This window comes from Phragmites australis, chromosome 6, assembly GCF_958298935.1.
Source record: "Phragmites australis chromosome 6, lpPhrAust1.1, whole genome shotgun sequence".
In the NCBI taxonomy this organism is placed as follows: domain Eukaryota; kingdom Viridiplantae; phylum Streptophyta; class Magnoliopsida; order Poales; family Poaceae; genus Phragmites; species Phragmites australis.
This window is the reverse complement of record NC_084926.1, coordinates 41,184,522-41,211,534: the sequence shown is the minus strand read 5'-3', so window position 1 is coordinate 41,211,534 and position 27,013 is coordinate 41,184,522. Positions and strand designations below refer to the sequence as shown.

General features: G+C 47.7%; 4 protein-coding genes across 4 annotated transcripts; 2 read left to right on the top strand and 2 right to left on the bottom strand.

The window, feature by feature from the left end:
• Positions 1-789: 789 nt before the first annotated feature.
• Positions 790-10,113, bottom strand: LOC133922514 (glycerophosphodiester phosphodiesterase GDPDL7-like). Its single transcript, XM_062367876.1, has 12 exons — positions 9,843-10,113; positions 9,694-9,754; positions 7,956-8,050; positions 7,843-7,876; positions 3,995-4,291; positions 3,790-3,899; positions 3,218-3,719; positions 2,787-2,831; positions 2,409-2,696; positions 2,158-2,297; positions 1,574-2,057; positions 790-1,393 (listed from the first exon to the last, which is right to left on the bottom strand). The coding sequence occupies exons 1-12, from the start codon at positions 9,915-9,917 to the stop codon at positions 1,092-1,094; spliced, it is 2,433 nt and encodes an 810-aa protein (XP_062223860.1). The 5' UTR covers positions 9,918-10,113; the 3' UTR covers positions 790-1,091.
• A 334-nt stretch (positions 10,114-10,447) lies between these two features.
• On the top strand, positions 10,448-13,204 carry LOC133922513 (protein TIC 21, chloroplastic-like). Its single transcript, XM_062367875.1, has 4 exons — positions 10,448-10,754; positions 11,715-11,972; positions 12,262-12,465; positions 12,973-13,204. Exons 1-4 carry the CDS (start codon positions 10,488-10,490, stop codon positions 13,084-13,086), a joined length of 843 nt encoding a protein of 280 aa, XP_062223859.1. The 5' UTR covers positions 10,448-10,487; the 3' UTR covers positions 13,087-13,204.
• A 3,076-nt stretch (positions 13,205-16,280) lies between these two features.
• LOC133922512 (transcription factor MYB44-like) lies at positions 16,281-17,470 on the top strand. Its single transcript, XM_062367874.1, has one exon. It carries the CDS (start codon positions 16,370-16,372, stop codon positions 17,300-17,302), a length of 933 nt encoding a protein of 310 aa, XP_062223858.1. The 5' UTR covers positions 16,281-16,369; the 3' UTR covers positions 17,303-17,470.
• Positions 17,471-19,085: 1,615 nt separating this feature from the next.
• LOC133922511 (probable cinnamyl alcohol dehydrogenase) lies at positions 19,086-25,245 on the bottom strand. The gene is made up of 4 exons (XM_062367873.1): positions 24,996-25,245; positions 23,545-23,658; positions 22,678-22,905; positions 19,086-19,942 (listed from the first exon to the last, which is right to left on the bottom strand). Exons 1-4 carry the CDS (start codon positions 25,082-25,084, stop codon positions 19,270-19,272), a joined length of 1,104 nt encoding a protein of 367 aa, XP_062223857.1. The 5' UTR covers positions 25,085-25,245; the 3' UTR covers positions 19,086-19,269.
• Positions 25,246-27,013: the final 1,768 nt, after the last annotated feature.

Genomic DNA, 27,013 nt, shown 5'->3' with positions numbered 1-27,013 from the left:
ACCAAATGGTAACACGCCATTTGAGCAGCTAAATGGTGCCACATCAACCCCACTAACATCAATTTTTCATACTCAGAAATTCAACTCGTGTTAAATTGATAACTTCCCCTAGAAAAATCTCAAATATCACATAGTATCTACTAACGTAACAAAAAATTGTGATATGACATAGTGGACCACATTAACAAATGGTGATAGCTAAAGCCTATAAATATGACGTATGGGTTTATCTTATCAGATTGTTTACAACAACATAAGTGTAGTTTTATGAAAGTGATGCAAAGCAAGTATGATTTTATGAAATATGAGAGAAAAATATAGTTTTGTGATTGTTAAATTAAAAGAATTGTAATTTTATGATAAAATGATACAAAGTAAGTGTATTTTTTAAAATAAGAGAAAAAAAATGATTTTTGATAATTTTGCAATCGAAATATATTTACTCTAAATCTTACTAAATTCCAGCATCCCAAAGATATGTACCGCATACATTGGTGCCGACCTCGTTCGGAACATAGGAATTTTACGAAAATTTATAGAAACCTTGCATAAAATCTTACGAAACTCCAGCGTCCCAAACGGGTCCGCATACATTCTAGTGGTTACATACTAATTTTTTTATAAGTATTTAATTTCTCAATTAAAGTCTAATAACAAAATGGGGATTTATCATCAGCGGACTCTAAAAATTCGCTGGATTTTTCCACGCAAAAAATTTGCTGGATTTTTACCCTTCCAAAACATAAATCAGTTGAATTTTTTGTTGTTGTTGTGTCCTCCATATTGCTGTTGTGCACTTATGAATTCTTGCTGATTCTCACCTTCTCAGTTCTTAGTTAAAAAATGTCAAGTGGTGACCTTAACTGTATAAAATAAAAAAAAACACAGCTTTGATGTACAAACTGTAGCATCCAAGCATGAACGGGGGCAGAGTTAATATTTTTTCTGATCTGTATTTCTGTGCGGGTTCTTGACAATGTATATCTATTTAAAGAGCGATATGTTACAGTAGATTTGAGGATGTGAAGAGGGGGGAACATAGAGAGAACACAAAAACATGTGGTAGTACAATGCCAGTCACCAAGGAAGGATCACTGCAGGAAGCTCAGGAACAAGAGGGTAACGGTGCCAGCCACCAAGAGGCAGCTGCCGGCGTTGAAGCTGGCCGCCGAGGTGCTGTTGTCAGTGGCCCCTGTCTGCGCCGGAGCCGCGGCCGTGCTCACGGCGACAACAGGTGGCAGTGGCGGATCAAGAACGTCGGCGGGTTGGAGCATCGGTGCGGGCGCTCCAACCGGAGGCAGCGAACCGGGGGCGGCTAGGTCGACCAGAGCGCCAGGTTGTGCCGGCAGGATCGAGTAGCTCAGGTTCAAGCTCATGTCACTGCATGGGCTCCCTGCAATTCATACATAGTAAAAAAAATCAGAACCTGTAGTCTCAAACTGGTAGCTTACAAACAGGTTTTAAAGCAGATTTGGAGTTCTTGATCTGACAAACTCTCTGCTGTGGCTGTAATCTGAAACTATTCATGAATATTGAGTATTCATGGTTGCCTGTCCGCCTGGCAGATACTCACTGAAGTATGCAGCTGCAGTGGCCGGGAAATCAGTCACGAGCCCGTCGGCCATCACCGCCGCCGAGTACGTGGCGACCTCGACCATGGGGTCAGCAAAGTAGTCGAACCCAAGGTTCATGAACTCGTTCCTGAGAACGCCGATGAACACGGTGAGGTTGGCGGCGTGCAGGCTGCCGACCACGTTGCTGAACCGCGTCAGGAAGTAGCCGGTGACCTGGGCCACCGAGCCACGGTGGATCCTCACGCCGTCCGCGAACTCCTTCATCTCGTCCACCGAAGGCTTCGAGGCGTCGCCGACCTCGGCCTCGATGTAGAGCACCCGCTTGGATGCCGGGAACGACTTCTTGAACGCCGACAGCACCGACGAGTCGTCGGACTGGATGATCACCTGCTGCTTGGTCTCCTTGTCGTAGCTGGAGTTGGCCAGCGCGCCGGTGACCGCGTCCACCACGCCGAGCCCTCTGGTCGCGAGGTAGGGAGCATGCTGCATGCGCGCACCCGGCCGGCACAAGAATGCTCGGTTTATTTAACAGACTGAAAGGAACAACAGTAACGTCGAATGAACTGATCCCCATGTTAATTACCTCTATGTCGATCAGAATACCGGAGACATTGCTGGCCTTAGCCATGTCCAGAAATTGGGACAAAGTCATGAACTTGCCAGCATTCTTCGCCGCAGGATTTCTTTTCAGGCCTGCCTGGGCAAACGGAGCGACAAGTTCGGCTGCTCGGATGACAGGAAAGAAAAAGAACATGTTGTCAGCACGTGCACATGCATGACATGACATTTTGGGAGAAAAGAACCTATGAGGAAGCAGAAATGTTCCTCACGAACGTTTCAAGGTTTGAATCTCGCTCCATGACAGATCGAACGAGAAAATGCCGGACTTGTTCTGAATCTCATGGACAGTGGAGCCTTTGGTGATGAAAGCGGTGGCCGCGGTGGTGCAGCTGCCGAGATCGGCAGAGGGCATGCAGAAGGGCACCCCGTCTTTCGACATCTGAACCGTGCAGTCTATGATGTCGGCGCCATCTTTCATCGCCTGCTGGTAGGCGAGGTCCGTGCCGCCGGGGAAGACGCCGCTCGCGCCGTTGTGGGTGATGATCAGCGGCCTGGTGTCCTCTAAATTTGTGCAGGGAAATAAGCACTGAAGGAGGAGGATGATAAACTGACAAAGTGACAGTGAGTGATAGTAATGAACTGATAGCTTACTTCCGGGAGGAGGTAGAGGATTGCCCTTAGTATGAGCCAAGCAAGCTGCAAATAAGCCAAAAAAGGGGAAAATTTATTATATGTTTCAAAGTTGATCATCCTTTGATCATATGTCCTGCAAGACTAGTTTGGAACAAAATTTCGTATTATGTAAGAGATGTGATGGATAAACTTTGTTACAAACTAGTTCCTATAAGATATATGATCAACTTCGAATATATTATCAAAATGGATCAACTTTAGACATATAATCAAATTCCCCACCCCCTCCCACCCCCCCAAAAAAACTTGAGATGCTATAAAGGAGGCAAAGATGGTAAACTGCTCTGATATAGCGCATTATGTGCAAGTTTCTGTCATGTCCAAAGCAACATGAATGAATTATTCAGGTTTTCTTCACTCCCTCAGATCCAGCATGAAACAGTTCTTACCAACAGCTCCAGATGCGGTGGGCGGGAAGTCCGTGAGCAAGCCGTCGACACAGAAGTCTGGATTTTCTATGAATTGCAAGTACTCTGCACTGGGATCATAGCTGTAGTTGTAACTCATGGCGAGATCATTGGCAAATCCAGACACATAGACTTCCAGGCCCAGGGCATGCGCATCTTTGACCAAACTGGTAGATGGCGCCAAGTACTGATCCTTGTTCACTGGCCAGATGTAGGTCTTGGGGACAAGAATCCCAATTGCGAATTCCTTGACGGATTTCAGGTCTTTCACAAGTTCTCCGTATGTTTTCTTGGCCGAAGGCTCAACGACGTCTTCATTGAGAAACCGGAAGATGAGCTTCGTCTTGCTTTTCCTGAGCTTTCCACCCAGGCTTTTCAAGAATGCAATCTCTGGTGAGGAGATGTAAGCGAGGCTAAATTCTTTTGGTAGTGCTAATATATAATCTTCGCTACTTAACTTGTGCTCCAGAAAGAATGAATTGTACTGCCAAAGAGCATGGAATCGTGTTAGATATAAACAACATGGTGTAATAAGAGGAGGAAAGCACACTTACCTCTACATTAAGCCAAATTTTAGGGGGGCGGAGTTCAACAACATCATCAAGCATGTACATTCCCAAGGAGCCATCAAATGTGCTTGGGCGAGAAAAGATGTTCTGGATCACTGAGGGATGATCAACACACGTCAAGTCAGTACAATGCAAGTTCCCACAACAAACTATTTCAAAATTGCTAGTTCCATTCTTCAAATTTTCTTACGCGTAACGTTCTGAATTAGCTGGTCCGCAGTGAAATCCAGAGAGAACCAGCCATGGACATCTTCTCCGTGCACCTTGTACGTCTTGTCCATCTTAGGGAAGACCTCGGAAATTAGAGTCGAGTTGTCGAGGGTCAGTCCGGTCTTGCAGAAGCCCATGCCGTCGCTTGAGAATTGCAGGTCGCAGAACAGGACGACGTCGTGCAAGCTGGTTGACAAGGCAAATTGGTATGCAAACTGGCTTGAGTCGGGAAACAAGCCAGAGAATCCTCCTCGAGATATGACCTGAGGGGGACGACCTATAGGGCGATAACACAACGATTAGCAGTGGTTTAGAAACATGAGATAATTCCTTGTATGCCATCAATTTTTTTTTGAAATCCTCAATTTGCTATAAAATAAATTATTAACCTTTATGTGTCACTATTTAAAATTTTCCTTCCACTGTGTACCACTACCATCATAACGGAGCTGATGGCAATGACACACAAGAAAAGAGAAATTTAGTGTTTTCATCTTCTTTATGTTATTAGAATTAACACTGTTATAACAATAATGATATACATGGTAAAGATAATTTCAAGTTGTGACACACAAGGGACGATAACTTTTTTTTATAGCAGATAGAGGATTTTGATTACTTTCAATGCTATAACTAGGATTACCAGTCAGAGTCTGCCATTTCGGCATTGCTGGAGGATTCAAAGCAGCATTGGCTCCATGAAGCAGTAAGAGGATCAAAAACATGTGAGGATAACTTGCTCCCATTTGGTCAGGAGGAGCACCCTGCATACAACACAGTTCTGTGAGCTCCTGGAGTGTACACGTAAGAACCAAGCTCTGAACAAGAAATACAACATAAAGAACTATATACTACTCTTTTTTTACTGAAAAGAAAATCGTCTGGTACTTCAGGAGTTCGGACAATAACCGAAGAACAAAGAACAAACATGCATAAACCAAGAAAACGAGCAGCGTCGAAGAATTAAACAAAGATCGGAGAAAAAATTCTACTAACCAAGGGGGGAAATAAAATCATACAAGGAATATTATCGATTAATTAAGGGGGAAGATAACATTGCCACTTCAAATTCAAAGTAAAATTGAAATGCGAAAGGTTTGAGGAGAGAGATGTACCTCACATGAAACTCCAAGAACAAAAATTGAGAAAATCTGTTCTCCGCCCCCACCAAGCCTAAGGTCTGCAGGCTCTCTATATTAGATTGTGGAGAGGAGAGAAAAGAGGAGGTTTCCGGACAAGGAAAAACATTCTAAAATTAGGGGGCTCCTGAATGATGGCCACATTTTAACAGGCTTAATTTAGAGCTCCAACTCATTAAATAACTTGTAACATATGTTCCTTTTCCCAAAGAAAAAAAAATGAGAGGTAAGTGATACCTAGTGCATACATCTGCCCTTTTTTCTTCTTCTTTAGGGTCTAAATTTTGACGTCTGAAAAATCTGCTTTTATTGTTTTAACTGACCATTCCAATCTTGTCTAACTTTGCTAACTTCCCCTTCTCTACCCGTATCTTGTTCGTTCTGGAAACACGTCTTCCTATTCCATCTTTTCCCGAATCTTTGTTCGTGCTCTGCACCACGTTTTTCCTGTATACCGGCAGCTAGCATCCCATCAGTAACCTACAGGCGATATTTCTTGAGGGGGCCTGGCCATGGTTTTTTAACTCACCCTTTCATTCACTTAAGACCCAAAGCAGAAAAGGTTTGCAATCCATATGCTTGAATTTTGTTCCTGTTAGTAAAAGTAGCGATTCCCTACTACAGTTTAGTTCACTTTTCTCAAAATACACAGTTCTTTCTTAATACAATAGCACTTTCTTGTCGTAACAACAGCTTTCATGACCTGCTTCTAGTTGAAGGAACAAAGCAAGCGTTACAAATCAGCTATAACATTTTCCAAACATGTAACGTTTGAGACTTACCATTTCCCACATGTTTTGCAAAAACCGTCCTTTTGTAACTGCCCCCTTATGATCAAGAAAGCATTTATAAATTTGCGAGACTATTTTTTCATTCTTGTAGATCTGGAAATTTTGAGAACAGTTGGGGACAACCCAACACAGGATGGGTAGAGAGGAGAGCACGGCCTGGTTGGGATGGTTTGGCTATTTAGCGAGTTTGTGTTTAAATATACATAACTTTGCCAATTTACAAGTGTATATTTTGCTAAAAAGTTACAAGTATATTTATATATTATGCCTACTAATTGTGATTTTTTTTTCAGAAACTATTAGATGTACATCTGTGCACCTATGTCCCTATACTACATACTAGATCCGCCCATGGTAGGGGAGGACCCTAATAAATATAGTTATACTGATAATATGGCTAATCAAGGAAGGTATGATTTGGCGAGTCGGGTCAGGCGATAATATTCTTGTCTGGAAGGATCCATGGATCCCAAGAGGAACTACTCGCAGAACATCTCCAAGGTTCATCTCTGATTACTTGGGCCTCGGACCTGATAGATCCTTACACCAATAATTGGGACCGAGGACTAATCTTCCAAACTTTTTGCAAAGAATATGCTGGCATTATTATAACAATCCCAATTATGGAAAAATATTGACTATTCAGTTGCATGGCATTATGATTCTAAGGGATTTTTCTCGGTCAAATCTGCTTATAAAGTATATGTCGAGGCACAGAAACAAAAGTAGAAGGTATTAATTCAATTAGCTCAAATGTTCAGTCGATTGGGAAAGGTCGTGGAATTTGAAATTCCCCAGAAAAGTTCATCACTTCCTTTGGCGATTGGCTCATAACAGTCCTGCTGTTGGCATGAATATTCAGAGAAAAGGAGTAAAAAACGTTGATACACCTTTCCATCGGTTGAATGAGGATAGTGGACATCTGTTTTTAGTTGTAAACATGTCAGAATTAGATGGAGTGCCTTGCAGATGGAAGATATACGGATGAAGCTAGCAGAATGCACATCAGCCAAACTCATGATGAATTGTCTACTTCAGTTACAAGACAAACATCGAGCTGTGCTACTGTGGTGTTGGTGGGCAGATAGGAACAAAGCTAATGCAGGATAGAGCATGCCTCCAGTATCTGATTTTCAGCACCGGGTGGGGAGATTCATCGATGAACTTCTGTTTTTGAGATTCATCCATGTTTGAGATTCACAATCCAGTACACCACACACTTGAAACAAAGGGTCCTGATTTTACATGACGGCGCATCAAACACCCCAAATTGGGTTCGCTCTTTGTTCTGCCACGTTTAAGATCTTCAATTTAGACCCCATTGAGAGTAACCACTATTTTGCGAGGGCTAGCATGGTCACGATGTTCGCACAGCCATATACCCTGCAACCGTAATCCCAAGTAAGATTTGTCAATCTCCATACAAGCGTTTGTTATACAGTTCTGATGAGTATTATGCTCAGACCATTTGCCAGGTTTTAGCTAATCTTGATATTACCATAGAAAGTTGGGAAGTGAGCTCAATAGCAGATGATCAATTGTCAACACAGGTGTGTATTTCCCTTACCTGCCAAGTACCCATGTTGAGACACCCATCAGTTATAGGAATCCTGAACAGAGCAAGATCCTATATATTAGTTTTTAGACGCAGTAGAAGAACAGAATGCAGTGGGGGGATGAGGAAACACATACGTCAGGGCACAACCAAACATGGATGATTTAATATGTGCTGGCATGTCATCAGGTCCTGCAATTAGTACAGAAGTCTTAGGTCCCCTCACAAAGAGAGTAGTATGATCTCTACAAGTCGATTAATCACATGGCATAGTAATTTTTATGAATACCACCCACAAGTTCAGCCAAACCTTGCGAAATACCACAGTGGAGACCTAACTAACCTTCCATAGTGTGCTTCCAAGGAGCATTGTGGCCCTGGAAATAATGAACACATGATGAAGCAACAATTAATGATACTTCTTTGAAAAAGAAGAGAGAATTTTGGGCAACTTACCTCTGGGACAATTCTGTTTAGGAAAGTCTCGGTGTCAGCTTGTACATCGGAGTCATAGTTCTCGTTGATGGTCAGGGAGGCGCTTGTGTGCTGCACTGCAGAGAGAAAATAATTTCATTACTGTTGGTGAAAGAAACTATCTTTCACGAACAAGGTGCGACACGAATCGTTCTTACTAGAACGACTCAAGCTTAGAGAAGTAGCACAAAGGAAGAGGATGCCTACAATAGTTCTCAGAAATTTCCATCCCTAGCAATATGTGCCAATGGTTAGTATTTATATTGCTTTCCTAAGAGTAAGATTACAAACATACCCCTCACGATGGTAGAGACACGAGCTACTACTTATACAACTGGGTTACAGGGTCAGTTTCGTAACACATCGCCCATGCTAGAGGCCAAAATATCAACACGCTGATAACATCACCCAACCATGGCAATCACACAACGGCGAGTAGCAACTATGCATGGTTGGTCGCCAAATACGGCATCAGTCTTGTCCAGCGTGCCAGTGCAACCACCACTTGCACCAGCGTGTCAGGGAGACCACCACTTGACAGGCATTAATGCTAGTCACATCGCGACATATACCACATGATTGGTGGGCCCGACCCTATTGGTCTCACTGGAGGGCCCTCGCCCTTCCCCAAGCCTCCGGGGGTCCATAGCCTTCGGCGGCTAGTAGCCTCCGAGCTTCTCGAAGGCTTCAAAGGATTGGGTCGCCCTGGACTACACCAGGGCTCCGAAGGGATCCTGAGTTAGATGGCCTTCGGTGGGGCTGGACAAAAAGCTTGCGACTCATGAGCTAGCTCGAGCTCGAGCTTGTGGAGGCTCGGCTCGGCTCGGTTCGTTAGCCAAACAAGCCAAGCACGAGCCACACCGCTGGCTCGCTTTGTGAACCGAGCCGAGCCGAGCTAGCTCGCGAGCCGCTCGTGAGCCAAACTAAGCCATGGACCCTTGGCATGCCCGGCCCAGTAGTTCAGCAGTCCAACATCAATCCGTTTATTTGTAGACAGCGCGTGTGTGCATATTTTTGCTCTATTGATTTGCTGCTCTGCTTATTCATAGCTAGGCCTCATGATGGATGCAGTGCAGAGCTATATAGGCATATAGTTGGGCGTGGTGATGAAGACTACAAAGCCGCAACAAGTTTAAGGCTACCTAGTGTGAGCCTGAGCTATGTTTTATGACTCATGCATGAATGAACTCTTGTTATATACATGTATGTTGCAAGTGACAAAAGAAATGATTCCATAACTTTCACTATGAATTAGCCAAATTGCTTGTGCAATTGCGCCGCTACATTGAACCAATATTTGACTTTATGTGCTAGCATACCACAATTTAGTGAATGCTGCCGACACATATATTCTGCATTTTTTTATAAATGCCATCAATGTAAGATACAAAATGAACCTCTTGCTACAAATCATGTTGAAACAAGAGCCAATGGTATAGTCCCAGCTGACTGCACTGAGTTTCCGTTCCCTACATACCATCCCCACATAACTTCTGCTGAGTAAAAGGAACAAATATAGTGAATTACTGGCAAATTTTGATCCGGCTATTAAAGTCTAGTTCAGCAAAACTCCATCACTCTGAGTTACCGGTAAATTTCTACAGATAACTCCCTCGGTTAATACAACTGACCAGCAACTGACGTCATCTAAGCAAGAATATGTGATCAAGGAAATGCCTACGAATTGCATTAGCAGGGGTGTGTGTGTGTATCTACATACGGAAGAAATGTGCCAGCCCGCACTTGAACCCGGACAGGTCGCCCTCGATGTCCGTCAGAATCTGCACCACCCGGAGGAACAACAAGGCAATCTCAACCAGGGACCACGAACGGTAAGAACGGGAACAGGAGGGGCCGTGAGAAAGTGACCTTGGGGGTGATGAGGTGGCAGCCGCGGCGGTGCGTGGGGATGACGACGGTCTTCTGGGCCCACTTGGTTGCCATGGAGTAGGGCGAGGCGGGTGCCTGCGAGACGGGACCGGGCGGCACCCGTGCTGCTGCGGCTGCGCTGGTGGTGGTGTGGACGAGACGAGGAGGGGAAGGGGTGGCCGCCGGCGGATGCTCGCCTTGCTTCGGTTGCGGCACGGGAGGTGTGGCCGCGGTGTGGTCAGACCCAGTTAGATCATATGGGCTTTCCCGGGCCTAGAAGACATGGTTAGATCCATTGGGCCTCGGTCCAGACTATTTAACCGGACCCGTGGCGTTACCTCTACAACATATTTTTTAAAAATATATGATTATTTCAATAATATTTTGAATTTTAAGAATATTGGAATACTGTATTTTTATTTTTAATCTATCATTTGTTGAAAGGGTGATTTATTTGTTTTTTAAACCTAATGGAAGGGCGACATGTGACAGGGAGATGGTAGCTTATTTTTATAATTTTTAAACAGACATCCAATTTTACAATTTTTAATTTCCGAAATATAAAAATAAAAATAAAATTCGAGAGAAAGGCCACCGCCCAACGGCCCAGCTGAGCATCGGAAGGGGGCAGCATCGCAATCGCAAATGCAGGCGCTCCTACTCCCAGCGCGGCCTGCGCCGCCGGCGCCGGCGCCGGCGCTGGCGATGCTCCTGCGGCGTGCGCTTCCCGCGTACGCGTCGCAGCTCTCCCGTCCCTTCCTCGGTGCCGCAGCGCGCCTCGGCTGCGGAGGCGCTCGCCGGGGCCTCACCGTGGCGGTGGCTGCGGCGGCGGCGCCCTCGTCCTCGTCGGGTCCACTCTACCCGACGCCTCCACCAACCGCGCAGGAGGTTGAGCGGGTCAAGCTCGAGCAGGTGCTTCGCTAGTCCCTTCTCCTTTAATCTATCGGCGGGCTGTGCTGTGCTGTGCTGTGCTCCGTACGTGAAGTAGGGTTTTGTCCTAGTTTTGTTGAGGAAATGTATGTTCATGGCAACCTCAATGAGAATTTGAGGCTACATTCAGCATGGAGATGCAAACCAAACGAAATAGTGAATTTAGCATTGGACCATGTTGATGGTTTCTTGTTTGGGGAAATGCACATGGGCAGGGTGGTGTTTAGTTTGTTGAGTGACCAGATTCTGATATAGTGATATGTCTCTATGACCGAGGAATTGTTATAACCTAAGTGAAAGGGGAGATTGAACAGATTTGTAGGGAACTGTTTCAGGTTAGATCTTGTCAAGAGTTTATTGTTCCGCACAGTAGAACCTGTTTGTTGTCATGGAGTTGATCAGCATGCTGATTTTCATCGGTGATTTTGCAAGTGTGCTTAGTTCTGGCTGAAACTTGAAACTTTCCTAATAACTATGTTTCGGTGCATCTTTTGGTTTCAGATTGAAATTTTGTGTGAAACATCTGGTTAAGAAATAGACGGTCTGTTTAGTGAAGTCATGCATGTGCGGTCCAGCTTTGCGCTCTCATTAGGATCTCACCTTCTGATACTATGTTTTGGTTTGCTTCTTCTTAAACAAGGACATGAACAACATATTTTGAATTCTTATGACATTTTTTACTACTAATTTAAACAATCATGTTTCTAATTTCTTTTAGTCCCATGTATAATATTGATTTTGTTCTGTTGAAGATGCACTCCTTTTAGTATAATGTGTTAGTTAACCTACATAAGGGTTTTAGTTTCGAAATTACGTTGTTTCTTCATGGTGACATGGTTAAATTTCTAGCTCATCTCTAAATGCCAAAATGGTTTAACACATGTACCATGGTTCCGAAATATTGACCTTTCTCTATTCCTTCTCTATGGACTAAATGGGCAGGTTATGAAAAGACTAGAGAAAACGGCAAGGTATTTCAAGAATTTGGGTACCCTAGGGTTCTGGTCCCAGTTGGTGTGCACAATTGTTTCTGCTGGAATTTTGTCGTTCTCTACAGTTGTAACGGGGAAGGTGACAGCACCCATTACATTCTATTCAACAGCTGCTGGTATTGCTGCTGCTTTTATTTCAGTTTTTTGGTCATTTGGTTACATCCGTCTTTCTGAAAGGCTTAGAAGAACAACAAAAGAACCTGCAAAGGTACTCTTTTTTTCAACCATGCCCCAATGTCTACAATATTTGCAGCAAAACCTGAACTATTTCACATGAAAGAACCACATTGTGTGTCCTTGCCGACTGGCTTTGGCCCATCTTTTTAATCTACCTACTGACATCCTTGTTACTAACTTTAATGGTGTTTTCACATCATGGTATTTATCACAAATATAACTTGTACTTATGTTTTTTAAACACCTTTTTATTTCAAGCTCAATATGCTTCTTCAGATATGCTTTCAGTTTTAAAACTAAAACTGTGAGTTGCTTTCCAGGCTCCTCCACGCGCCGATGTTGTTAAGAGTCTAAAAAATGGCATTCTGCTTAATATTCTCGGAATGGGTGCTGCTGTTCTCGGCATGCAAGCAACTGTTGGTGCTTTGGTAGCAAAAGCTCTCACCACCTCTGCAGTACCATATTATCAGGCCGCTTCCCCTGGCCAGAGTCCTGTTTTGGCTTTGGATGTTTTCCTAGTTCAGGTACTCGATTGTTTATTACTAATACCATTTCCTATGGATCATTATCTTATCAAATTTTGCATTTGTAGTAAGTACAATAGTTCCGTTCTCTTGTTTTTACCATTATCTTATCTTAAGCAGCCTTGTGACCCTGATTGTCAACTAATTCAGTTAATTTCATTCCACATGGAAAGGATGGATATTTAGAATTTATAAAATGTAAGGGGTAGCGAACATCACTTGTCGTAGATTAACAGTATTTAGCTTCAAATCATTTTTGTATTGGTAAATTTTTGTAATTACCTCCTGGTCTATGTGTTACCTTACAAGCATACTAATAAAACCTTTTCTTAGTTAGGGCAAATTTATAGTTGAATGTGTCACCTTTTTCTAGATGCTGAATGTGCTACCTACTGAAGTGGAAAATGCATTACTAACTGTTTATTTCTGCTTATCAGCACCTACATTCTGTTACTGTTATTGCAAAGCCACTAAACATTAACCGTTGCTAATCTTCATCGTGAGCAGGCTTCAGCGAACACCATCCTGTCGCATTTCCTTGGACTCGCGAGCTCGCTGGAGCTGCTGCGCTCGGTGTCACTGCCTCCAGCAGAACCTGCCCCGGCCCCTGCACGAGCCTGAGCCACGGCATGCGAAGAACGACCTGCACTCCTCGGCTCTGCATTTGTTGTTCCGGATTGTCTTGTTTACACCTCAGTGTTTTCTTGTCGAGCTTAAATCAAATTGTTTCCGTGATTCCCGCCAACTGCGAGCTTTGCATGAACAACTTTCTTGTCAGGCTGTCGCACATGTTGGCCCCCTTAGGAACGCAAAAGTCTCTCATTTAGGCCCTTTGGAACGCAGGAATGGCCACGTCTTTTAGGATTTCACATGAAACAACTCAATTCCCACAAAAATCAGAAGAGCTCTCAAAGTTCCAAACAGGCCGTACCGCAAAGTGCTGGCCTCGTTGGAGCTTGATAGCCTGGGGCGCTGGCAGTCTCAGTTCGCACTTGGGCCCCGAGATCACGAACTCCACCAGACAACAGGGCCCCGTTTGCCTCCGGCGCACGCGGAGCACGCCTCTTTATTTACAACCCCGGTCCGTGCCACGGCCGACGCCCGTGCCTCACACTCACTGTCAGTCGGCCACGCATTGGCGCATCGAGCCCGCATGGTTCACACTCACTGTCGGCACCCACCGAAGGCGCGCATCTTTCTGGACCTCACCAACCATGGAATCATGAAGGGGTTACTCTTACTCTGACGTAACTGCACGGAATAACTTCGCTGACACGTGAGCCCCACTAAAGGCCTCCAAACGGACGCCGGCTCGTCAGATGGATCACGGATGCAGCGGGGCTGGTGGGATATAGACTAGTCAGTCGGTTTCGTGGTACACGAGCATGAGCGCTCCGTACGTGCTCGGTCTCGGCTGGTCGGTCGTCTGGGCCGCGAGGCAGAAACGAAACAGCACGGCCGTTTGGTGCGCAGGGAAGCTGGGGGCAACTCCAAATCGGGCAGGGGGATCCGCGGCGTGGCGGAGCCTTTTTGCCGGTTCGGCGCTGAACAACGCGGCGCCAACGAACGGACCCCCAGGAAGGGAAGCTGCGCGCGTAACCGAAACGGGTTGGGGTTGGTTGGTCGCCGACTCGCCGTGGACCTGGGCCTCTATTCTACTATTGATGCATGATCTCGCTCGCAGGCAGGATGCTGATCTGATGATGATCCGTCTCCCTCTCTCTGTCACCGTGGATGGATCTCTGGAGAGAGAGAAGGGGGAGAGGTGGCATGGTACAGTACAGTACAGTACAGCAACGGCCAGTGTCGGTGCGGTGGGAGGCCGTTAAAGCCGCGCCAGCCAGCCTGGCCTGGCAGGCACCCCCACCCCGGATCGATGCCGCCTCGCCTCCTCTGAGGCTCTGACTTCCGTGCGGTTCTCTCTCTCTCTCTTCCGTGCGGTTCGAGGGCGCGGGCCGTCGTCTTGCGCTAGGTGTTGGGTCCTTCGTACGTGGAGCTGTTTCGCGCCCTTGGTGTGTTCGCGCTTATTCCCCGGAGTAAACTTCACGAGCCCGCCGGGCCACAGCGTGCGATGCATCAGTACACGAATCATTTGCTTCGCTCTGCTCTGCTCCCAGGAGGAGGTGGTTGCTGTAGATGGGGCAGTCAATGCGCGCGTACGGCGCCGTTCGGTCTTCGGCGGGCTAGCTGTTCTCCACGCGGTTGCAGACAGGCGGGCGGGAACCGGTGGGGCGCCATGGCTACATCTACCTCCAAGCTGCTTCACACCAACCTACACGAACGAAACAGTACAGTACAGTAGGTGCAAATTTTACCGTCGCAGCGGTTACAGTAATCACGTAAGTCTGTACTACCACACCTACTCGAAAAGAACAAAGCTGCAGTAAGTACATGACCTTTTACTGTCGCAGCGATTAAACCGTCGCTACGTCAGCACGTTTTTCTTATTCTCACCAGCAGTACCAGCTCCCGGCCGTACGAGTACGACCCATAGAGCAGCAGGAGGCAGCGCAGCGACGGAGCAGCGCGATTCTGAGCGAGCGCACGCACACGCAGACACCTGGGCCGCCGGGGCTGCGCTGAGCTGTCCCCATAACTGCCGTGCCTCCCTCCACGAAATCGCCCCGGGTTTTATTACCCGCGCGCCACCTCCCCCCCCCCTACCCCCGAGAGATTGCGCTCCAGCCTGGCCCCCGGGCGCGCCCCGCAAATATCTTCCCCTGTCGTTTTCCGCCCCGGCCCCCAGCCACCCGGGATCCCACGCATTGCTTCACTTCCACGTGGGACCAGGATCCCCGGGTCCGTCCTGTCAGAGGGTGAGGGTGTCGCGTCGGCGCGGCGTCTGGTGGGGGGAGTCGGAGCCCCAAACCGTCGCGCACAGCGGTCGTACTGTCCGGCTTGTACACACGTACGGGCGGGCGCGCGTGGGGTGGACGGGCGCGAGCGGCGAGCGGCTCGTCAATTCGGCGGACGGCGGGATGGGCCGCGGGTCGGGTCCACGCCGAGCACTGTGCCGCGGCGCTTCCATAATTTGATTCCAGCTCAAGGGGGATGGATGGATGGGTCGGATGGGAACTCTCCTTCTCCAGCCACGCGATAAGCACATCGCCTCACTCTGTCGCTTTGCTTCGATTTTTTTTTTGACATCATCATTTTCTGGCGCACACGTGTGCAAAAAAACGAAAGTGCAAATCGTAATTTTTAATCATCTTCAACTATATTCTCTTTTCAATTTTCTTTTTATTTCTATTCCTTTTATTTTCTCTAATCTCCAACAGTTTTTCTTAAGAGGAAATCACAAGAGTAAATAAGAGATAATCTCATCTTGAAGAGAATGACTTTAAAAATTCCTTCGTGACAGTAACAAAAAAAAAGACTATTAAAACGTTAAAAGTAAAAAAAAAATCGCTTTACAACAGAAATTTATACCGTGAAGTAAAACATTTGCCATGACCTTACTAGATCTGTATGATCCGACAAAACTGTAACAAACACAGCAAGATTTAATGCCATTTGCCCGGTTTTAGCTGGTCAGTTATTAACGCCATTTGCCCGTCTGCAATGACGGTACGGAGGCCGGAAACAAACCAAACCGCCCAAGGGGACCCCATGATTCATACGGCCTCGATCTCGCTCACTCGTCCACCGCGCTAGCGCACTGCCATGCGGGCCCGGAGACATCACTGACCCCACCTGCCATTGGGCTGATGAAAACGACGCGCGCCCCGAGCGTGAGGTGGCACCTCGCCAGCTGCACCCCGGTGACCAGCCACCGGTCGCTCCCGGTCACCCGTCCGGCTATATAAGCCCCCGCCTCGCCGTCCCTTCCCCTCGCCACCAATCAGACATCCCAATCGAGATAGTCACACAATCGCACACCGCCATTGCAGACGGGAGGAATCCGATGGGAGCGGAGTCAGAGTGCGACAGGATAAAGGGCCCGTGGAGCCCTGAGGAGGACGAAGCGCTGCGGCGGCTGGTGGAGCGGCACGGGGCACGGAACTGGACGGCGATCGGGCGGGGGATCCCGGGGCGGTCGGGCAAGTCGTGCCGGCTGCGGTGGTGCAACCAGCTGTCGCCGCAGGTGGAGCGGCGCCCGTTCACGCCGGACGAGGACGCCGCGATCCTGGCTGCGCACGCGCGGCTCGGCAATCGGTGGGCCGCCATCGCGCGACTTCTCCCCGGCCGCACCGACAACGCCGTGAAGAACCACTGGAACTCATCGCTCAAGCGGAAGCTCGCCACCGCTACTGCTGGCAGCGGGGTGGATCTCGTCGACGGCGGCGGCGAGGAAGAGCGGCCGTGCAAGCGCCCCAGCCCCGGGCCTGGGAGCCCGACTGGATCAGACCGTAGTGAGCTCAGCCACGGCTGCGGCAGCGGCGGCGCGCAGGTCTTCCGTCCCGTCCCGCGCGCCGGCGGGTTTGACGCCATCAGCGCCGCGGATGTGCGTGCCCCGCCGCCCCCGCGGCGAGACGAGGACCCGCTCACCTCGCTCTCCCTCTCGCTGCCGGGCTTGGACCAGGGGTCGGGGTTCCACCACGACAGCGCCCGGAGCCACTTCCAGGAGCTCTCTTCCTCGGGCTCCCCGTCGCCACCATCCCCACCCTCTCCCCCGCCGCAAGCGGCGCCGTCGCGGTCCCCGCCCTACCCGTTCAGCGGCGAGCTGGTGGCGGCGATGCAGGAGATGATCCGGGCCGAGGTGCGCAAGTACATGTCCGGCGCGGGGTTGCGCGCCGGGTGCGGGCCCGGCGCCATCGGCGAGGCGTGCATGCCGCAGCTGCTCGACGGCGTGATCCGCGCCGCCGCCGAGAGGATCGGCGTCATCACCCGCCAATAAAAAGAATCAAATCAAATCAATGCGAAGCATTGTGTTGATTAGGACTGCTGCTATGCGTTAATCAATATCCGATCCTGTAGCGCTAGTCGTGTTATGGCCTCTCTTGGCCCTTGTACTGACGAGCTCGCCGTTCAATTCTTCAGCATCTGCTCTGAATTCGGAAAGAAATTGAGCGGTGGCGAAGTCGGAGGGGGAAAGGAAACGGAAGAAGAGGTCGGCAATAATCCAGCTTGCCATTTCTGTGCTCGAACGTGGCGATGGTGATCGGCGACGATGAGATGTGCAGCTTCGATCTGCTCTGCATCGCATCGCATCGCATCGCGGTACGAGTGCAAGCGCAACCGAACAAAATGTTTAAGCCGATGGTACTGTAGCATGTATCTGATCTATCATCCATTTTTGATCCGACGGCTATTAGTGGGGTGTGACTTCACCCGCTCTGAAGTCGGAGGGTCCCGTTCCCTAGATGCGGGAACCTCAGTGGGGTAGAGTGACCAAACGGAGCGGCTGTGTTGTGTACTAATGTCCGAGTGTGCTGCACTCATTAGCCAAGTTGAGACTTTTTTTAGTGAAGAGGGTACATGACACACGTACCCAAGGCACAGCACACCTCACTCACACCATGTGTACGGACACGGACTTTGCTCATAAAGTCACCGGCTGCATGAACAGTAGCCTGCTATTATTGCAAAATACTGTAGTGGTTTTACTGTTTGCAGAGGTACTGTATCATGTAATCTGTAAGGTACATTTAACGGTTCTTATTATGGTACTGTTTATCCTGACTTTGCTGAGGATATGATTTCCATGTGTATATAGGTGTGCGTATCCCTTCTATATCAGATTGGAGGGCTACGCTCTTAGTGTGTCGAAAATGTGCAATATTATTGAACATGTATACATGTGTACCTATAACCTATCTAGGATCTAATCCTGAGTTGAATGCGCCTGAGATTTAGTCCCACGCGGCATGGCAGCAACCTTTCCATTCCAAGTTGGGTTATGAACTGGCTTGTAATCAAGCGAGTGCGGTTGCAGGACATGCAGCGATTACTGCAAGGTGCTAAGTAGCAACAGGTGCGCAGCTAGCACGTCGCAGTAGCTGGCAGCGAACTAGTGAAGATGGAGGCAAGAGAGGACGCTGGCAGCCAGCATCTTGCGCAGAACAGGGATTTGCAGAGGATGGACGGTTTTTTTTTTTTACTCTTCACCACTGAATATAGCTGTAGTATTTGAACATGAACGCGCGCACTCACTCCACACACACCTAACGCATGCACATGCTAGTCCTACAATTACACATAGCTTGAAGGAAGCATCCATCTAAAAATCATCAGGACCCAACGAGAATCCCGAAGATGATGAACACATCGTAATCCCTTCTATAACGTCACGCTAGAAAAACCAAAGAAATTCAAAATAAATCAGATCCTCCTGCACGTCACCTGTACGAGGATGGACGATTTGGTTGTGCCGTTGTGCGTGTGCGGCGGAGGGAGACCTGCAAGGCTCTGCAGCCTACCAATCTGGGAGCCTCTCTTCTGGAGGCAGGACCGAGTTGAACATGGGCCAGATTTGAACTTACATGGGTTCAATAATTGGGCCTGATAACTATGGCCCAGTTTGGCGTATCCACACGGAGCACCAAACCAGGCTTAGTACACTTGCGGCCCACTGATGCAATAGCAAATCAGTTCATACGACGAAGTTGGCATTAAGCACCCTCTCAACCCTCTAAAAGAACAACACTTAGCATTGCCTAAAAAATGTTAACACAGACATCTCAATGCTACACGTACTCAGATTATTGGTCGGTATATTCCAAGTATAATACATCGATATTAGATCCGAGATTACATCAAGCATCCTCTCACTCTACGCAAGCCCAAAACGCAGAACTGAAGAACGCAGAAGCGCCGAGCGCGCACACCCCCTCGACAGGAACGAACATCAAACGTGTACAGGTCTCACTCAGCGCCGTTGCTCGCCGGCTCCGCCTCCTCCTCGATGTTGCTACCGGCGACGTCGACGACGAAGCGGTACCTCACGTCGTTCCGCTCCAGCCGTTCCAGCGCCTCGTTCACTTGCCCCATCTTCACCACCTCGATCTTGCAGGTGAGCCCCTTGTCGACGCAGAACTGCAGCACCTCGGCGGTCTCATCCATGCTCCCGATGAAGCTCCCTGTGATGGCCTTCCTGCCCAACATCACCATTGGGGACACGAAGCTCAGCGGCTCGCCGATGACGCCCAGCAGCACGTGCTTGCCGTCCAGCTTCAGCAGCGCCAGGTATGGCTCCAGCGGGTGATGCACGGGCACCGTGTCGATGATGTAGTCCAGCGAGTCGGCCGCGGCGGCCATCGCGTCGCCGTCGGAGCTCACCAGGTACGCGTCCGCGCCCAGGTGGTCCATCGCCTCGGCGCGCTTCTTGAACGACGAGCTGATCACCGTCACGTGGTGGCCCATCGCCTTGGCCACCTTCACGCCCATGTGGCCCACACCGCCGAGCCCCAGGATGCCGCCGCGGAGGCCCGGGGCCGTCAGCCCGAAGTGTTTCAGCGGGCTGTACACCGTCAAGCCGGCGCACAGCAGCGGCGCCGCCTGCTCCGGCGCCAGACCCGCGGGGATCTTCACCACGAACCTGCACGCAAATGCATTGCCAATGTTAGCGATATATCTTTGGCGATTGGTTTGAATAGTAGGAGATCGGTTTGTATAGCAACTGATTGCCCTCTAATCTCTTGCTTGTTTTGGTTTGTTAGGTTTCCATGTATTTCTCCTGTATTGCTAACTTGCCCCCATGGCTATATAAGCATATAGCAGCACATCACGGTGATCGTGACTTCTACCCCTCAAATTCTTTCTTTCCCAAGATCGTTTACATAAGTATCAGAGTTAGATGTTTCGAGTTCGAATCTTGTCGAGCGCAATTAAACAAAAAATTGCAATTGACTTTTATTTCCACGTCTAATACCTGAGAGAGTCTCCACGTAAGGGGAAGTATTGAAATGTAAGTGAATTGCTCATATTTCTCTATTAGTTTAGGTTTTTGTGTGAACTGGTTGGTGCATGCAGTTTCAAGCGCTCATTGACAACAAAACTTGGTCTCTTGTGCCTCATCCACCTGATGCTAATATTGTTTTAGGAAAATGGGTCTTCAAACACAAGTATCGTGCTGATGGTAATCTGGCTCGATACAAGGCGTGTTGGGTTGTTCACGGTTGCTCTCAACAACCAGGCATCAACTTCGACGAAACCTTTAGCCCGGTTATGAAGCTCGCGGCGATCTGCACCGTTCCTAGCATCGCCACGCCTCACTCGTGGCTCATTCATCAACTTGACGTGAAGAATGCCTTTGTTCATGGGCACCACGACGAGATGGTGTATTGCCAGCACCCATCAGGTTTCGTCAATCCTTCTCGGCCTACAAACGTTTGTCGGCTCCACCACTCCTATCTCTTCAGACTCTTGGGTTTGTCGTCTCCCTCTCCGACACTTCCCTTTTTGTCCTCAAGGATGGAGGTGATTTGGCTTACTGCTACTCTACGTCAACGACATCATCCTGACGGTGTCTTCAACTACTTTACTTCGTCGCCTCACTGCCTCAGCTCTGAGCTTGTGATGACGGACCTTGGTGATTTGCTTTTCTTCCTCGGCATCTCCGTCACTTGGACATCCACATGATTGTTTCTCTCACAGAAACAATACACTGAAATTGCAGCACGCAGACATGTCTCAGTGCCATCCTTCACCAACACCTATTGACACTCGCTCCAAGCTTTTCGCTGCTGATGGCATCCCAGTCTCGGATCCTACTAAGTACTGGAGCTTAGCAGGTGCGCTCTAGTACCTCACCTTGACTCGGCCGAATATTGCCTACGCGGTCCAGCAGACGTGCTTGTATATGCATGATCCACGGGAGCCGCACCTTGCTCTTGTGAAACATGTCCTCTGTTACATCAAGGGCACCATGGATTTTGGTCTTCAGTTGGTCGCCTCCTCTTCCTCTAGTCTCATCGCATACTCCGATGCAGATTGTGTTGGCTGTACTGACTCGCGGAGATCTACATCCAAATACTACATCTATCTTGGTGACAATCTGGTGTCTTGGTCCTCGAAACGGCAAGCAACTGTCTCACGTTCTAGCGCGGAGGCTAAGTATCGCGCAGTTGCTCACATCGTTGCTGAGAGCGTTTGGCTGCATCAACTGCTTCATCACTCACTTAGTTCGGCAACAGTGGTTTTTTGCAACAACGTGAGTGCTGTCTATTTGTCTTCGAATCCTGTCCAACACAAGCGCACGAAGCATATCTAGATTGGCATCCATTTTGTTCGGGAAAATATCTCTCGGTGAGGTCTGCGTCTTGCATGTTCCCACTTATTTGCAGTTTTCTGACATCATGACTAAAGGTCTCCTGACTCAGCTGTTTTTGGATTTCCGGTCCAATCTCACCGCCCGGAGTCCTCCCGATTTGACCGAGGGGAGGTGTTAGCGATATATCTTCCTATAATGGTAGGAGATTGGTTTGTATGGTAGGAGATTGGTTTGTATAGCAACCGATTGCCCTCTAATCTCTTGCTTGTTTTGGTTTGTTAGGTTTCCATGCATATCACCTGTACTCCTAACTTGCCCCCGTGGCTATATAAGCATATGGCAGCACAACACGGCGATCATGCCTTCTGCCCCTTAAACTCTCTCTCTCTCTCTCCTGAGATCATTTACAGCCAAGTTAATATTTTTAACTCTAAATTAGCCATTTGTAGTCTCCTTTAAATAAAAGCCATTTGTCATTGTTGTAAATTTTACCAGCATCAAAGATTGCATGAAGAGTAATGTACCACAATTTTCACACATCAAAATCAAAAATTTCGCTATCTCAGAGTGTTGTTGGATAGGTAGTGCGGTTTGCCCACTGACTTAAAAAGACACTACACTAAAGTCGTACAAAAGTTGTTGATGAAACGATGGACAAAGACATTCCCGTAATCACATTTCTACCAACAACCAGTGGAGTAGGTGATCATTCTTAGACACATGACAGAGTAGGTGAGGATTCGGATTCTGTGGAGATGGTTCAACTTCACAGAGTGGAGTTAGTAAAGCAAACCAAAGCTTACTTTTTCACATCGCACTCTTCACATGTCACCACACCTTGATTTCTCCACCTATTCTAGATGGATTGGACTAATTCATCCACTTCACAAAGCCCAAAATAAAGTTGATGAATTCCTTGCTTTGAACTTTAATATTTCGAAAAACGAATCGCTTGTTTTATTCCAGAACAACTTTTTTGTTTAAAAGAACCTTTTCTCTAGAACACCAATAGGATAATGTTGAATTCTATGTGCAGTGGTGACAGATGTTCGGGTACTCACTTCTGGTCGACGACCATGGTGGAGGCGAACCCTCCCTGCGTTGGCCGGCCGTCGGTGTAGACGTCGTTGTACGACCAGATCCTCTTGTTGCAGTACTGCTCGATATTGGCCTTGCAGGGGCGGCACTCACGGCAGCACCCGATGATCACCCCTACGCCGACGACATCGCCGATGCGGTGCTTGGTCACCTCCGGCCCGACCTCCACCACCTCACCGACCACCTCGTGGCTGAAAAAAGATTCAGTCATCAGCAAAGCAACCCATGATCATTAGTGTACATTTTACAATAGTATCAGTTCACAGTTGTGGGGCTGTTGTGCTGTCAGGAAAATCTTTGGCGAGGTTTTTTTTACGCATGGCTTTTTTTTAGGGGACTCATAGCTTTGAAAATGATGGTATCTCTCTAGCTATCATGGAAAGAACATAATACTGTAGTTTGTAAAAAGAGAACAAACTACCAAAGTGGTGCACCATGTTGTGCTATAAAGAATGCGGTAAACTGGTGACTGACAGTAATCGACAACTAACCCACTGAAGAGTGCGGTTATGATATATGCCTCCTATAAATCTGGCAAAACAAATACTGAATATGAGACCCAGGTTGATCAAAGATTCAAATGTGCACTCCTATGCGGGATGAATCAGATATACGCCTAAAGTTTGGCTATGCACTTTCTCATCAAATTACTAAAGCTTGTTGCTTTATCTCCTGTCATACTTCTCAGAAAATCTTATGTCAAATAGAATTGAATACTGACTTCAGTTTATTGTGGAACACCCCATTTACACGTTTCCTACTACTACTAAAAAATATCAACATGAACCGTCTTATCTTATCTATCATATATCATGTATGGATGTGCTTACCCAGGGACCATGGGGTACTTTGAAGCACCAAGATGATTCTTGGCCTGGTGGATGTCAGTGTGGCAGATCCCACAATACAGCACCTTCACAACCACATCTTCAGGGCCAGTCTTCCTGTTGAATTGTTACCACACAAACGGGGAATCAGAATATGAATGAACCCCATAGAAAAAAGATTGGCTGACCACAACACCTGAGGTGACAACCTCTCCAGCAGCACACGAAGGCTTTGTTCCTCCCTGCACTTAGCCGGAGACCCTAGAGTACTACTATGCAGGGATTGTTTGAATTTTTTTTTGCGATTTATCGGCGATAAACCCGATTTATCGCTTTTATCGGTGGGCACCGATAGAAAATATATACCGTGTTTACCGGTATTTTGTTCAAATTTTGTTTGAATTTATTTGAATTTTGTTTGAATTTTATCTGGTATATCCGATATTTCTGATAAATCTTATTTATCGGTGACCTCCGATAAATTTTATTTACCGAAATTTTTTTCCTTGCTACTATGACTATTTTAAGATTGACCTCCGGTAGTTGGAGACGGCATCTCCGATTTATGAGCAACCGGCTGCAACATTCGCTTGAGCCAGAGACTCTGGAATACTCGTGCAACTCTCCTATTGCTCCTATTCCAAATGATGTTGAAGCACCTGAGTGTCCATCGTCATCGGGGGTGCAGCCTTTTGTCGCCGGAGACGACGTCTCCTCCGCCCGTCCCCTGCACTCCATTGCAGTTCCTCCAACTGGAGCGCCAACCACCTCAACCGTCAACGACAGCACCGATAAGACGCATGCGAAGGTCTTATGATAAGCCGTCGTTCTGCCGTAGTGCTCGTCTTGCCTTGACATTCCTAACCAAGTTTGATGGATCACCATCATATCTCGGATCATTTCAATCGTCGGCCTTCAAACTTACTTGGAGACATGTGTCACCGTACTACGTTTTTTGAGAAGGGCTTGTTTTGACGGTGACGCAGACGTGGCCCTGACAACGTGAGTGCGAATCGCGCGGGAGTGCTTCCACTATGGATTTTCTGTTGCTTGTTATGGTTGTTTTGTCGGCAGTTTGTTGTAATGGTCTTTTTTCCTTTTGCTCTTGTACTAGTCTTTTAGGGCTATCTACTTGTATTTGCTCTTACTCTATTCAATGAAATTGGTAATGTCTAGTGAAAAAAAAAAATCACGGCATCTGCACTTTTTGGGTGGGATTGGAGAACAGTTTTAGACCTTTTCGAAGACTATCAGGAAACTGATAAGAAATCGGATCTTAGCAAACTGATTTGCACAACAAATCTTCGAGTTTGGACATGTTCGGTTGCTTTCTTTCAACCATATTTCTCCGAAGACGGACCATAACATGATGCGAACTAGACTAGCTAGCCTGTTGCATGCTGCAAGAAGAGGAACAGGTGAACGGAAGAGCCAGAGCAAGATGGCCGGCGTACCTGACGGTGTAGGTGTAGGGGGAGAGGTGGCCGGTGGCGTCCCTGGCGGCCCACCCGACCACCGTCTTCTCCGAAGCCAGGCTGCCCATTCTCTAGCAGGGATCGCGAGGAGGGGGAGTGCGGCGATGGAGACCAGGAATAGATTTGGGGAAGGAGGAGGAGGAGGAGAGGTGCCTTCACGAATCACAAAGAGGAAGTGGTGCGCTGCGCCCTTTCTCTAGGAGCATCTTTGAAGGAGAGGGGAGCAGCGCTATATAAGAGCAGCAGCCACTTATAATTAGGGGTGTATCTGAATTATCTAATATCTGTATCTGTTAAAATACGAATATGTATATTTGTATCCGTATTTGTTTTTAAAATGGATACATCCGAATTTGTTTTCGAGATTTAGATTCAAATGTGGATATCCGAATTCGAGATATATCCAATTCGTATCCGTATCCGCTAACCAAGGAACCAAATTTTGCTAAAGTTTTAGAAATTTTAGAGGTAAGCGAAATTCCATCCCAATCAAATTGAAACAAATTTCAGTCATATTTGATCAAATTTCAGTCAAATTTGATCAAATTCTAGTCAAATTTTATCAAATTCCAGTCAAATTTGGCCAAAAGTTTAAATTTTCGACATGAATTTCGAACCCTTTCTAAAATTCTATCCCAGTATACAATGAAGTTTAACTTTACGTTTTTATAAAAAATTATAAATATTTAAAAGTATACAATGAATCTAATGATATAAAATTTTTAGACATTTATAAATTTTTGTTAAAAAATGTAAAGTCAAAATTACAATAGTAAAATAATTAATAATAAATAAACAAAAACAAGATAGTAACTAATACCAATGATAAACTAATAATAATTACTTACTAGCTGCTCTGTGAGCACAATAGGAAAGCGAGCTTGGCAGTAGTGCAAAGTGGCAAGTGGCTTGGCTCCTCGGCCTTCGTACGAGGATCTTCTGTGCTTGTTTCTTTTGTCTTAGTACTGGGTACTATTTTTTTATAGGGGCAATCGGAAAAAAAGAGGAAAAATTATTATCACATCATTAGTTCTTTAATTGTTTTATTATTATCATTAAAACTCACTTAGGGGTCTAGATGTACTTTTAATCTCCTCTTTTGGTGATTGATGATAACTGTCGGTGTATTTAGAACCAGGGGTCCCTAAGTCCCGAGGCCAGGCCGGCCATCCACCACATATCACCATCCTGCAAGATAGGTAGAACCGAAGTACTCGGGAGAGAGTGCTCGGGGCTGCACGTGGCGGCCCCCGAGGACTCGGTGCCCCGAAGGTCCCACCGAAGTGCTCGGGAGAGAGTGCTCGGGGCTGCACGTGGCAGCCCCCGAGGACTCCGTGCCCCGAAGGTCCCACCGAAGTGCTCGGGGGAGAGTGCTCGGGGCTGCACGTGGCAGCCCCTGAGGACTCGGTGCCCCGAAGGTCCCAGCAAAGTGCTCGGGAGAGAGTGCTCGGGGCTGCACGTGGCAGCCCCCGAGGACTCGGTGCCCCGAAGGTCCCACCGAAGTGCTCGGGAGAGAGTGCTCGGGGCTGCACGTGGCGGCCCCCGAGGACTCGGTGCCCCGAAGGTTCGCGCAAGATCATTCAAAGACCCGAAGGGTCCCGTCATCAGGGTGTCATCCAGTCAAAGGCCCGATGCCGCATTTAATAGGCACGCGTGGTCTGACATTCTGACATCCTGACATTCTCGGCTGCCCACGCCCCAGTGTCAGACCCTGCCATGCACTGGCAGGGGGGCGTGGGTCCATTAAATGCACGGGTCCCGTCCCGTTTCATCCAGGTGCCTCGGGATAACGTTGCCAGAATCGAAGCGCTCGGCCTGCCACCCTGCCCTGGCAGGAGAACGAGACAGGGTGGGCGCACCGGGCACCTCTGAGGCTGCCCGGTGGGCCCCTTTTATGGCGCCCGGAGGCTTCCACAGCGGCTAGTGGTCGAATACGCGCCGTATTTCTCCACCGCCCCTGTCATTTCGCCAAGATGAAATGATTACGCCTCTCTCCG